This window comes from Cryptotermes secundus, unplaced genomic scaffold (assembly GCF_002891405.2).
Source record: "Cryptotermes secundus unplaced genomic scaffold, Csec_1.0 scaffold1116, whole genome shotgun sequence".
NCBI lineage: Eukaryota > Metazoa > Arthropoda > Insecta > Blattodea > Kalotermitidae > Cryptotermes > Cryptotermes secundus.
In genome coordinates, this window is record NW_019738890.1 from 355,792 (window position 1) to 370,715 (window position 14,924).

A 14,924-nucleotide genomic window follows, 5' to 3' on the forward strand; every position below is an offset into this window, starting at 1 on the left:
ACTTCAAAGAAATAAACGTATGGGATGACCTAAAACAAGATGGGGTTCCCTTTTATTGGAAAACAAAAGATGAAAAGGTGTCTCACTGTTTAATTAGTTGAGCACCACGCCATGAAGACATATGGGGGAGTGGAGGTATAGCTCCACCATTCTTGACCTGGAAATTGGATACAAGTCATTGGTCAGCTTCACGCTCCAACCGCTTTACCCCCTGGGAATTAGCCTCCTGTTCAAATTGGGTAGAAGCTGGGTATGGGGCTATGTGGACGCCTGAGCCTGTCTGGGCGCATTGGAGAAGAGACAAATTCCTTACCCCTGCCGCGAAACGAACCCTCGCCGTTCAGCCCGTAGATCAGTGCTATCCCGGTTCCCAGTGGAATACACAACGGAGAGAAAAATAAGACGGCAAACATTCTGAAAGTTAAGAACGGCCAAGAAAGTGACGAATGGCAAAGAAACGACTACCTTCCATAGACCCATGCAAAACGGGAAAGATACTAGGAGAAAATGGGGAGGCCTATTAAATACGAGCGACCATAACTCAAGGAACCATGGGAATTTTCGGAGGAGGTCATGTTTTGCTGCAAAAAAGTACGCCATATTGCCTATTATGAGAAAAGTGTTTATCGTGTGTGTTTTTTTTGGGAAGTGCTGCGTGTGTGCAGTTCGCAAGATTACTGACAGACTCTCAGGGTTTAAATTAAACATCTACCTTCATGCAGCTCAATTCCTTTTTGTCACATTGTAAAGATATATTAGGGCAGGTGTGAATTTTGTAGTGAATACATTGGTAGAAGTCTTTGCTTTTTATATTGCTTTGATTGTCAATTTAGGTAACATCGTATGTACATTCGCCTGTATATTATTCTTGGATGAAACTCCGGACGTCGAAAAGGCAGTGTTGACATCTAAGCTATCACCTTGTATAGCAAACGAAACAAGATGTATTATAAATGTGACTGTTTAAACTGAAGCGAATCAGTGGTGTGTGAAAAACAAACAGTACAGAATTTTATTCCCGTCTGTAGTAGAATTACATACGTAACCAGTTACTGTCTTGCATAATTGCTAATTCACATGGCGTGACTAGGGGCCGTGTGAGATTGCATCCTTATCCCAGGCCTGTCTTAATGGATGGGGCCACTTCTGCTACGATGTAAGCACAGAGCTTATTACAAATAGGCATCATAAACCGAGAATACTTGCAATAAGGCCTAGATCATTTAGTACAAATTTTAATGCCTAAGGGTACTGAAAGGCTGAGTTGATCCAAGGCCTATTAAGAGGATGACCATATTTCAGATAGCAAATTGGGCTCAATTTGATGTTGGTCTTCCCTGAAGTGTTTAAAGTTCTCCAATTTGCTGCAACGCTGGAAGTGCAACACTGTTCCAATGTTTACCTGGATTCAGTTGAAATCATTGTTATTTCTGCTGTTTGTATGTTTTGGTAAGTTTAATTATAATACTTCATTTTCTCTATGCATTGCAGGTACCTTTTTAGAGCCTGTAGTAGACCAGCTGGGATAGAATAGGAAGAATAAATGTAGGGAATATCTTTACAATATAGCACCCATGTAGTTCAACCTCTTTACTTTCTCAAATGGTGGCATTCTCGCTGTGTTATAATTGTATGTATGCTTACCAGACACATCAAGAAAGAAGTAATTAATTCAAATAGAACAAATGCACCTTTAAATTTTATGTGTAGAATAATTATAACAAATTCTGAGCAGAACTCCTGAAAACTACTCTCCTGTTACACAAACTTCCAGTCCTACAAATCGTGTGTTATTAATGATACGTTTAGGTAATGTAAGTTCATAATCCAATAATAATTTGGCTTATGGACTAACATGCTGGATTGGCATGAAAATGGTTGTAGGATCAAATCCAGCTTGAGTTGGAATAATTTTCTTGTAATTGTAATTGTAAATATGTTAAAAATTGCTTGTGGTGTTCTAATTATCATCATTGTCATCATTAGCGCTACCATTTCCTTTTAGGAAAATTTTTGAATTAACATAGAATACCATCAGATACCATAACTTTTATTGAATTTGTGCTTATCATATGATTCTAATTCCTCTGCATGTTTCGGCCCGTATTGGGCGATCTGCTGCTTTTTTTTTTTGCAGTCATTAAAGTGAGTCTTTAAATAATTGTTATATGGCTAAGATCCAATTAATGAGAGTAACGGCTGTGGGGATCCATTTGTGCTGACCACGTGACACCCTCTAACCACAAAAGTTGGCACTAACTTCACTGACAAACGGCGGTTGGTATAGTTTGCATGCGGACTATGGGCCACGGAGTTTATTTGTTTGTAGGAAATTACTTTATCCTGGTCCTGAAAAAAAAAGGACAATTATTTATCAAATAATGAACTTAATGGTATGATAAAGCTGTGTAGCAATTATTATTGCTATTGTTCAATTGTGTACCATCTCTTGTGTCAACTGGACAGTTTTCTCGTTCAAATTTTCGATATGTAAATATTATGTAGTGAAATTAGGATTTCATGCATTTAAAATGGGTGTATATGGATATATTACATATAATTTGTTGTGAAAGGAAGGTAGATGATTAGTTCCCAGAAGTTCTTATTTAATGGTGTTATCGGTGACATGTCAAACTTCGAAGAAAGCAGTCTTCTGGGATTTGGCACCATGTATATGTGATCCCAGAAGACCGCTTTCTTCATAGTCACCGCCGTGAAAGCCTCAAATCTTACATGTCAAACTTCCTTTACCATAGGGGACCTAGGATTTTCTGTCAGGGTTGACTCTACTAGTAGTAAGATTCCAGTTGTTAAGTTCTTACAACTTGCCTTTGTCCTCTCACATCTCCTTCTGAAGTGTAGCATTAGGTGTCGTGTGAATACGGTTTGCTGAATCCTGCTCTGTTACCTTACATCATTTCAGAGCTTTGCAGTAAGTTTTGTAGAGTCACATCACCTTAAACATTTGTATATATTGTCATATGTAAGGGTTTGTTTGTGACTTACAGGACGAGATTTGGATTGGATGTTTGAATTTATTCAGTGATCTGTGATTAAAGGCATTTCAGTTTCATGACATGTATGATGTATGGCTTGTAGTTGTATTCCATCCACATTTTACTCTGTTCATGTATTATTTGTTACTGTTACCTCTCAACAGGGGGCACACTGTAGCGTAGCTACAACTGAGAAAGTTGCAGGTTCGAGTCCTGCTGAGGTCATTGGATTTTTTACTTGACCAAATCCTTCCAGCTGCAGTGTGACCCTGGGGTTGACTCAGCCTCTAGCAGAAATGAGTACCAGGAATCTTCCTGGGTGGTAAACGGTGGATGGTGCATGAGACTGACAACCACACTACCATTTGTGACCTGATTGTCAAGAAAATGTGGGAGCCTCAACATCTCACAACCCTGTGGGTCACCACGGCCTGTTACAGGGATAGCTTTAACTTTCTTACCTCCCAAAAACTTACGGTAGGCTATAGTGTTTTTTTTTTTTACTAAATATAACAGCTGAGTCAAGTGTAAGTACAGTTAATAAAACAATTCACTGAACACCATTGTTCGCGATGCTGCATTTGTCATCACTGGCTGTTCTGTATTTCCTTGCTCTCCCACCTCCTTTTTCCTTCCAAGACAGTGCACATGATCATTATACCCCACAGCCAACAGTTCTAGTGATTGACATTATAAAAATTTGTGAAAATCGTGCTGTTCAGCTTTGGATGATTTTTTGAGTGTAATATATAATCTATGGATTCGTAAGAGCTACTGATTTTGAATGCAGGCCTATATTTACAGTGAGTGACAGTGAAACCCACATTTAATGTTCTTCAGTTTGTTTTCTGTCATTTAATATCCAGTTTTAACCCAAGTCTATGATGTTAATGTTGAATTTCTTCCATTTAAGATTTTCCTCAGTGTCGTTTGAATCTGCTGCTTCCTAAAGAAATCTTAAATATGGGTTTTACTATATGTGCTACAGCCCATCCTGCATTAGGTTGGCACATAATTTGTTTCTCAGAGAACTGGGTAGTGTTATGGCATAGTCTTACAATGTAAAGCTGTGAAGCTTCTTGTAGCTGGTTTTCACCATCCTTAACATTTTGTTACAAGAAATATTTATGATTTATGATCTGTAGGGGCATCAAGCAGCAATGTTGCAACCACTGCTCGCTGCGAATATTACAATGACACATTATGCCAGGAATCCAAGCAAGGTTGTTTTGAGACTCAAGAATGTGAACAGCCTGAGCCTGAAAAGCGAAATCATTGCTTTGTGCTGTGGCAGAATAATAGCATGGGAAAGCCATATATCAAACTTAAGGTGATTTTAACATTTATTTTTGCGTGTTATTTATACTCAAGTAAAATTCACACCAATATATTTCTTCACTTTTCCCTGATAATGTATGTTAGGTTAGAAAGGTAATTACAGTCTCTTCCTTTTGAGATACAAATGTATGTGTGCATGCACACACACACACACACACACACACACACACAGGCATATGCACACACATGCCATTACCTTTGAGTAAGGATCTGGACACCAGAGAGATTTGAAGTCCACAATTCCTGGATGATAAATTTTTGTTCCCATGTGAGAGTTTCTCTGCCAGCCCCACACTATTAGGCAATTTAAAAGAATCTGTTCCCACACATTAAAGGTGAACTTTAAAATGTTTTTGAGTTAAAAAATCTTGATTTCATCAGGAAGGTTTTTAACAGGAGAGAAAAATGTAATGAGTTATGGCATTTCTGTCTGAGTAATTACAGAAAACTGCAGTAAACAAAAGCATCTCTGAAATAAGGACAGGATAAAGAGAATATTTAATATAAAAAGAATCTATACATGCTGAAGCAAGGTTATGGAGAATCAGAGATTTTAAACTTTTTTTTTTTTTTGCAGGAAGTATGTACTGTATTGTGTTTCTGTATTCACAGGGTTGTTTTTTGAACAACATTGATTGCTATGACCAACCTAAATGTGTCGAGAAGCGGGAGGAGCCAAAAAAAGCTCTTATGTTTTGCTGCTGCGAAGGTGACATGTGCAACCGAAACTTTACTTGGGAGCCTGTCTCTACCCACTCTCCACCCAGTGGTAAGCTTCACTTCTGGACGTTATCCTCTGAATTAGGTAGGTTATTGAATTTAGTTCATGAATTAAGAAAGATAATTGTTCTCTTACATATGGGCACAAATTCTAGTAATGCAAATTGGTATCTTGTTCCCTTGTATAAGCACGCATGAAAAGAGGTATTGCTGTAACTGGTTGAACGAAACTGAAATGATATTTTTTCTTCTATTGGTATACCAATTTTGTTGTATTTTGATTATGACTGTCTGAAGTGGTTATGACCCTATTATATTTGAAAAGACTGGGCTCCCACAGTTTCAGCTAATGCTGGACTTTACTGAAGTCACAGAAAGAGGTCGCATGGATTGATCGTCTAAATATTGTCTCAAGCTGTGATGCTGCCTCTAGCATACTTCCCTGTATTCCGCTCCATTTGTCTAGCTGTTATGTGCCTCAGGATGGTCGGGTAAAACCCTTTGCCATTGACAAGTGTGGAATGGAATGGAGGGGAATATGACAAGGCAGGAAGGCAGTAAGCATCAAGTGGCATCATCCCTACTCTTCATCTGACTTTTTTTAACTTATTTCTGTGGCTGCAGTGTTGAGTTAACAGTAGGTTACAAAAAAATAACTGTTCTTTCAACAAATAGTCTGCAGTCTTTAACTTGATTTGTATGTATTTTTTTATGTAATAATTAGATTTTTTATACCTGTAGTGTCATCGTATCAAACATATCCTTCCTATATAGTCCAGTGCTGCCAGGCTATGATCCAGCATAACTCAGTGTAGTGGTTAGGCTGTGGGCTTGGCAGCTGAGGAATCAGAGTTTGATTCCTGACAAGAACAAGAGATGTCTATCTTGCCCACAGGGTCCAGAACAGCCCTGGGCTGCCCCTAAATCCTATCCAGTGGGTACAAGGAACTTTCCCAAGCATAAAGTGGCTGGAACTTGAAGCTAACCACTCATCTCCATCTAATGCCACAGTTAAAAATTTGTGCAACTCTTCATCCACTCCCCCACACACATTCATGGTGAGGTGCTTAATTAAGCATGGGGACAACTTTACCTTTTACCTTTACACTGTCAGACTGTGACTTCCTGTGCACACACACACACACTCTCTCTCTCACACACACACACACAAACCCCTTCCTGTACATGCTTCCTGATACATTTGCTTTGGTGTGTTAATGTCAGTCACAGTGCTGAGAGTTTGGGGCATGATTTCCGAATTTGCTGAAACCTATTCTGAGTCCTTGGTGAAAGTGTGGACCACTTCTCTTCCTATGGTATAGTGATTTCACAAACCCTGTATGCATTTCCTTAAGCTTCTGTTCGGTTAACTTCATTTTTCCTGCACTTCTGTTTATCAGGGTATTGTTCTCGTTCTTAGGATGCAGCTGCTGTCTTGTGTATTCGTTCTTCATTCTAATGTTGCTCTCCGGTTCCGCCTGAAGTCTCCGCCCTTTGGGGGCTCCTCTTGCAATGTTGTTCCAAGTTTGGTTGATCCCCATGATGTGTCCCCTGGGTCGTACTCGTGCACAGAGGGACAACCTGCTGCGAATGGTGACGTATTTCTTCTGGTGCCCATCCTGAATATGTGTCCGTTCTTTCCTGAGGGTGTCTCTTCTATGTCGTCTCACTGTTGCACGGTGGGATACCTTCTGGTCTATTTGCGTTTTCCATACCACTTCAGAACGGCATGTTGTCCTCATGTGGGCGATGGCCAATTTCTTGTGGGGTTCACGAATTTCCCGCGTTGAATCCTTCGTTTTCTGGCGGTGGCGCTCCGCGGCCAGGTGTCGGTCCCTGCGCCATTTTCTCTTCGGTTCTCCGACCGGCATCACTTCGGCGTCTCCCACGGGGACCTCTACTTTTTGTGCCGCCTCAGGTTTCCTGTCCAGTGAGGACGGCTCCTTCTCATCTCACCGTGCCTCCATCACTTGGCAGGCCATCGTCTCCATGTGGCTGTCGCTACCCCATTTGTCTGTCATGACGGCCATCTCTTCTCGCCATGCTTTCCTATTGGCCTGTCTGTCATCCTCTAGTTTGGCCAGTACATTTTCTTGGTCGGCTTTTCTGTTGGCGTCCGCTTTTGCCTGGTTGATCTTCACTTCTTCGTAACTGGCATTGGCCTTTGGTTGCATGGCTAGCAGGGATACCTTCCGGTCTATTTGCGTTTTCCATATCACTTCAGAACGGCATGTTGTCCTTATGTGGGCGATGGCCAATTTCTTCTGGGGTTCACGAATTTCCCGCGTTGAATCCTTCATTTTCTGGCGGCGGCGCTCCATGGCCAGGTGTCGGTCCCTGCGCCTTTTTTTCTTCGGTTCTCCGACCGGCATTACTTCGGCGTCTCCCACAGGGACCTCTACTTTTTGTGCCGCCTCAGGTTTCCTGTCCAGTGAGGACGGCTCCTTCTCCTCTTGCCGTGCCTCCATCACTTGGCAGGCCATCCTCTCCATGTGGCTGTCGCTACCCCATTTGTCTGTCACGACGGCCATCTCTTCTCGCCATGCTTTCCTATTGGCCTGTCTCTCATCCTCTAGTTTGGCCAGTAAATTTTCTTGATCGGCTTTTCTGTTGGCATCCGCTTTTGCCTGGTTGATCTTCGCTTCTTCGTAACTGGCATCGGCCTTTGCCTGCATGGCTAGCAGGATTTTCATCATTTGTTGCGACTCCATTTTTCCTTGTCGGTCACGTGTGCAGTCCAGTGTTTTAAGTTTGATCCGGTTAATCCGAACTGATCCCACTTCTGACCAGTGTAACGTGTTTTGTTTGCTGAGGATGCCGTTTGGATTGTTAATTGGTTTATTTAACAACCTACCAGTCTCGGCTACAATTAGTTACAACACTGTTGCGGGGTTTCACACTTTATAACCCAATTCGCATTAATCTTTTCACTCTGTCCTCAGTAGTCTACATGTATTAATTATGATACGTGAGCTATACAAGTGTCACTGTATCACACACTCCCAATTATTACTCAGTTACACACACGTCCGGTTCTTCTTTCCGCGACTGCTGCTATTCTCCAACTGTGTCACTGCTGATCACACACTAACTCGTTCACTGCTGACTTGAGAACTCACTTTGGCGGCTGATACACTTTAACTGCCTTCGGCAGCTGTGTAGTTCCCTTATATAGTCGCGGTGTTTGCCTGTTACATAATGAGTACCGCTGTTGCCTGACACAGTGTCAACAGCGGCGTTGCATGCCATGTCACAGTGTGGAGGGGGGGGGACGGAACGCTGGCTCACCCGGCAAGTCATTGCTGGGTAGGGATGGGGTGTCCTCCATTGCGCAATATGTCACACTGCTCCCTCCTTAAGGCTGTTTGTCCCGAATAGCCTAATGGTGCACCCCCATTCCTTTTCTTTGGAGACTGTTTTTGCAGCATCTTCTTTGTGTACTTCTTTTGGCTTATTTTGGACTTCACCCATCGTCTGGTATGTAAAAGAAAAAAAGACAAAAAAAACCATGACGTTTCGGAGACTGGATCTGTCTCCGTCTTCAGGTGGTCACTGGTCCAGTGATTGAGACTAGCTCTTTCTAAGGTGCCCAACTGAGTAGGTTTATCCTTCCCTATACACCTGAAGACGGAGACAGAGCCAGTCTCTGAAACGTCGTGTTTTTTTTTTTTTGTCTTTTTGTCTTTTGCATACCAGACGATGGGTGAAGTCCAAAATAAGCCAAAAGAAGTACAGTATACACCATTGTCAGAATCCTTTCAAGTCTATCTTCTTTGTGTCCTGCAACTGTTTCTCTTCTACCCGTTGCTCTGCTCTCCAACCGCCACAGTATGTTCCACCTTTGTTATAAACACAGAAACTTATGTTGTATCCTCTTTATATTAAGAAGAATACAATGTGCATAAGTAAGTTTGAATGCTGAGTTCCCCTTTTTGAATTTCAGTTAAAATACTGAGAAATATTTGTTTCGTTATCCTCTCTTTTTCCTACTTCTTACGATGCTGTAAGCTTAAATATGTTTCTGTCATCTGTTTTACATATTCTTGAATACCCTTTGCATTACTTATTACCTTATAAGTTCTTGGCATGTTGCACAATATTCTTGGAAGTGATCACTGTTAGGTCCCATTATTTGATATAATTTTAATGTTTGAACTTTGTGAGCTGCAGAAATATTTCTGTTTGTTTTATTGTACCTACCCATTTTTAGAAGTTTAATGAGAGACCTGTCTATGACCTGGTATCTTTTAATGATTATTGTAACAGATTTTATCTGTGATGTTATTTTCACACCCTTTTACAGTTTGGCTGTTTATAGTAATTTTGCCGTGTGCTGAATGATTGGTTGATTGATACATGAATTTTAGACGGTTGCAAATAGTCTTGGATGCTGACATGACCATAAATTTACATGCACACGCACACCCATAGTTCTGTCATCTGTAATTGCCATCACTGCTACAGAAACCAAGAATCACAGTTTATTGGTTAGCCCTCCCACTTCATACTTGGTGGTTCCAGCATTTAAATCCAGCCTGTGAATTGTCTATGCTGGTTGAGGTGTTTTGTGGTTTTCCACCATCTTTCCATCCAAATGCCGGAATAGTACCCTAAACTAGGCTAAAGTTGTTTCTAAGACCAATTAAACTCATTGTTATACCTATCAACTGACACTGAATAACTCTTTCAGTTTAAAGATAATCATTAAATATTGTAATACTCTCCAAAAGACTTTTTTAGATGTAGGTATGTCTAGAGAACATTTGCAGCTTTGTGCTTCAGTATTTTTTTAGCTGCTTTTCATTGTAACTGTTAATTTTATAGAGTACCTTTTATTTTACATTGAAGACAATGGCATCTAGATGCTGTGTTTCTGCTGAATATGTGTAAAGACTTGGATTGATCCCTCACTTTTGAACATTGTTCTACTTTATGTTCCTATAAGGAATCACAAGGATTTTTTATGTTTAATATTACAACTAGGAGAAGAAATTGTCTTTCTGCCACATATATTTTTGCATTTGTAATACAACTGACATCTGTAACAAATTCATATCCTTTATTGACATAACAACATCTCAAAGCTGAAATAGTAGAGCTGGAGAAGAGCCACCAAGATGCCCATTGCTAGGCGGTGGCTCAGTAAACACATTCCCGCAGCTGCCAGTATGCCCAGAACAATAGAGGAACTGTCAGAGACCGTATTTTCTATGCCATCTATCCCAGAGTTGTACAGGGAGGACCAACGGAACCCATATTTTTGAGAGGTCATGAGACACAGTTGGCATCTAAAAAGAACCATGCCAGTAAAACACTTTGACCAGAAACACAACCTCAGTCTGAAACATAGGGTCACTTGCTCCAACATGTGGTGGAAGCCTTGTAAGTTCCTGCTTAGAAGCATAAAATTTGCTGTTTAATTATCTCACCTGGTATTCAGTTGAATTCATTAATTGTATGACTTCAATTTTTGAAGCAGTTCCGAAGCCTGTTACGAACATAAGTGAGGATGGACTGGATGTAATGGTGTACACATTGGTGCCTGTCCTTATTCTTGCCATCATTATTGCTGCTGTCTATTGGTTCTACCGTCAGCGGAAGCTTGCTTACTTCAATGAGGTAAACCATTGTATTTGTCTTAATAACGTTTTTATGTTGGGTTTGGGGTTATCACAACAGTGGTTATGAAGAGTTCTGTGTTCTGGGATGTAATGCCATACAGTCCACTGAAAGTCAACTGATGTTTCAGAGGAACATTTCATATCCATTTTCATGGTCAAATGACAAGCCAGTCACATTCTTTCTTGCTTGATGTATTCGTCGACCCAGAAGATAGATTCAGGTGACATGTTCCTCTGAAATGTTGATTGACTTTCAGTGCATGGTGTTATATCCCCGAGCATAAGACTCTTAAAATTTGTTTGCATTGGCTGTGAATGTATCAGTCAGCTTTCACAAGCTTTGTTGCCCAACTCTTTGAATGCTACAAACTGACAACACTGGCTTGGGGTACTTTTGTTAATGCCATCACAGCCAAAAAGACAGGCTCATTGTTAAGTAGTTGTATTCCTCTTTCCTTAGAAGGAAGGTTTGAAGGTCATAAGAGGAAAGTGTTACGGCGTTTTCAGTGCAGTTGCATTTACCATCAAGTAGTCTTAGCATTTCACATGTAATTCTGTGAAATGGGTTGGCAGGCAAAGTATTAGGTGATCTAATATTACAGCTAATGATTGTAAATGTAAAACATTTGTTTTGTGACACTGAATTTTGCATCATATATTTATTTCTTTTTCCACGCACACATCAATGCTTGCATGTCAATAGTGGGTAAGTAATTAACATGAATTCATACAGTTAGTTTCTGTATTCAGTTTAGAACCTTTCAGAACACACTTAACAAACTGTACTACTGTCAGTTGGCAGCATAAATTTTAATTCATTAGAACCATTGGTTTAAAATTTTCATTTTAACCCGTTGCCGTGGTTCGTCGTGTATATTTCGTCAGGGATTTAAATCGTCTGGGGGGGTTCGACGTGTATGTTTCGTTCAGCTGCACACCTATGTTATAACGCCCATAATAATTGATGGTTTTGCTGTAGATTGTTAGATTTTTCGCTGGCCTGTTGTCAGTAGAACAGAGTATAAATAAGACACGACTTTATCTGCGCCAAGTCATCGTTACATATGCCTGTCTTGCAGCAAAGTTCCTGTGGTTCTGGCGAGCGGTTTCTAGCTGTACTGTTATGAAAGCGTGTTTTCTTTGCTTTGAAGATATAAACAGAAGAGACGTGATGTTTACTGTTGTATATGATATCATATTGCCCTGAGCTGGCCACATTGACACACTCAACTGGAATTCTTAGAATAGGGTTGTCCAGAAATTTATTCTCGCATGATCCATTGATTTCGCACAGTACAAAGGCCCAGTTCTGAGAAAAACGCCACAATTTAAGGCAGAACACTGTGGTCACCCCCTGAGACGATACGGATGTGTGTGGGGGAGGGAAAAGTACTCATTATCGCTCCAGTTGACGCCATTTTATCGTACTGACCTTGGTGGTCGTTTCGAGGGATGACCATAACTATTTTTTTTGAGCCAGCTAAGCTCTGCTTTCTTCCTCTATATACCAGCCAGTTCTTATAATAAATTCATGAATTCTGTGGTCACCCCTACGACATCTGGGGAGCCGAAAAGGTTGGAATCTGAAACGCAGAAGCACCAAACCCTTCTTATGATAACACAAAGGTTGAATTTACTGCAGCTAATCTGTCAAAATATACGACTCGACTCACGGAGGGACATTTCCACTTGTATTCCCACCACGGGGAAGAAGGCAGGGCCGCACAGAAGTGTGGTTAGAAAAAAAAAAGCAAAAGTAAAGATACGCAGTATTGGTTTGGTGAATATGAGCCAGCGCTGTGTTTAGACTAATGCTTCAAGGCGTCACCTGCTTACATAGCCGAGATACCGGGTGCTCATATTATAAGGCAAGGTTATAAAACCATCTTTTAAGATCATTTTAGTGAAAGTTTCATCCTTCAAAGCGTACCATTCACTGCTCAAATACTAAACAACCTGCTTCCATTGAAGATATAAAGGGGGTTCATATTATAAGGTAAGGTTATAAAACCACCTTTTAAGATCATTTTAGTGAAAGTTTCATGTTCCTATCTCATAGAATTTAAGAACAATGATGAATAATTAATTTTCGAGCAAAATTTAAATGGCCGGCTGAATATATTACCGCAGGAGCCGCGGCCGCGGAATTTAAATGACCACGTCAAAGGGTTAATTGTATAGTTTGAAAGGAATTTATGCACTTATAAATCTGCTGGTCTGATCCATGTAAGTCAGCATTAAATTAAAAGTGTGAAATTGTATTTGTATGTAATATTATGTACTTCTCTCTAATGCACTGTATAAAAGCATGTTACATGCTTTAATGGCCGAAAGAAATTTTTGTTTTGAGTGGAATAATATATACCAAAAATATTTGACTGTGTAGTATAGAGTCCGTGAGAAGCAACTGAAACAATTTGTTTGCAGGTAAAATAGCTGCACATGCTTAGTGATAATGACTGGAGCATTATAGCCCTGAAGCACAGGTTTGAGAGATCAGTTGGGTTCAGAATGGATTTTTATAGTCTACTTACAACATCATGTTGCATTTATAGAATGGTTTGTTAAAGTAGATGAGTTATAGTGATGCAGCACAATTTTTTAAAGCATTTTAGAATTTTCATTGTGTCATACCATGGCACTGTTGTGGTGTGATTCATAAAATTCCATACTACAAGTTCAGAGAAGGCCATGATATCACCTGTAGCTCCACATAACGCCAGTACATTTGAAGCATTGTGATTTTGCATGTCTGTTATTGAGAGCCGTGAGTGATTAGTTCAGCATTATAATGCCTTGCTCAGTTTGTCAGAGTTAGCTGCAAGATGAATTGTGCGTTAGATTAATGTTGGTCCATAGAGAACAGCCACCCTGCTCAAGGACCAAATTTGGCTGATAAAATCATCTCCAGTTCTGCACAGGTTCTTTTGGGGTTGCAGCCAGTGGTACCAAATATTTTCAGCAAACTGTATATGACCAGTGACATGCGTTTTCATATGAAGGGAAATGTAAATAAAAACTATTACTGGAAACTCAGAATTCTTATGAACTTTATGACTGAGCACTTTGTTTTCCAAAGGTCACCATTGGGTGTGGTGTTATCATTTTGCACTGTAGGACTTTTTTTTTTCTAAATGAAGGTAGTGAAGCAATGACAGATCACAGATAAACACAAGTAAGCAAGGAGCACACCCAGCGGGACACAAAAACGCCGCAATATACAGGGTGTCCCAGGAGGAATGTGCCAGACTTCGGGAGGGTGTTCCTTGTGTTAAAGTATGCCGATATAACCCAAAACACCTATGTCCAAAGTTGAACGGTTACGGAGATAATGGCCAGAGAAGTGTGAAACTTTGGTGTTACACACTTGTTGATTACAAAATACATATTAAAACTGGCAGGAATATGTGGTTTCTGTAATGTTAATAATGTACGTAACATCAAACTAACTTGTGAGTAACATGAAGCCATAAAATTGAAGTGCAAGATACTTGCTCGCCATGTCATAATTGTCCTTAGGTTTCCAAGCACTATACATGACACATGACTGGCAAGCGCCGACGTAACATGGCTGAGTGCGCATAATGGTATGAACAGACTACGTAACTGTATTAAACGTACATTCACGGAAAATCTCTTTTGAAATTTCGTTTCCATTATCTCATGTGGATTATTATGGGACCACGTATGCACATTTCATGAATTATTTACACCGTCCAGGGTAAAAGATGCCTCATCACTGAATAAAATGACGCTTAACAGTTCGGGATGAGCTTTTATCCAGTGGCACAAATCCATACGCTGAGCATGGTCGCCTAGTTCCAGATGTTGTACCCTTTGATCATGGTAAGGATACAACTCTTCATCATGTGAAGTTCGCTACACCTGCATACGTGATACACCGATGCGAGAGGCCATTCTACGAGTGGACAGACACGGACTTCTCTGAACCATCTCAAGAACGTTCTCTCGTGTGTTTATCATTCGTACATCCTCCCTTTCAGAGTGCACAGAAACACTCAGAAGAGAACCAGTATCATGCAGTGTCTGGTGAATTCGTGTAAATACACTTCGACATGTAATCCTTTGATCGGGAAAACGCCTTTCTTATTCTTCAACAGCAGCACGTGCATTGCCACCGCAAAATCCACACACAAAATGCATATCACAATATTCCACGTTTGAAAACACAAAAGGCATTTCAGCAACTCCGCGCAGTTAACCTACCACCCATTCAAAACGCGGCCGC

General features: G+C 40.4%; 1 protein-coding gene across 2 annotated transcripts in view; it reads left to right on the forward strand.

The window, feature by feature from the left end:
- The first annotated feature begins 597 nt into the window (after positions 1 to 597).
- The window catches only part of LOC111871304 (activin receptor type-2A), a 41,759-nt gene continuing 27,432 nt past the window's right edge, over positions 598 to 14,924 (forward strand). The window contains exons 1-4 of one of the 2 annotated variants that reach the window (XM_033754203.1): positions 598 to 1,449; positions 4,142 to 4,326; positions 4,947 to 5,103; positions 10,531 to 10,673. In XM_033754203.1, the coding sequence (XP_033610094.1) occupies positions 1,395 to 1,449; positions 4,142 to 4,326; positions 4,947 to 5,103; positions 10,531 to 10,673 (540 nt within the window). In that variant the 5' untranslated portion in view covers positions 598 to 1,394. The remainder of the gene's footprint in view (positions 1,450 to 4,141; positions 4,327 to 4,946; positions 5,104 to 10,530; positions 10,674 to 14,924) is intronic. The other variant, XM_023864308.2, reaches the window with a different exon arrangement.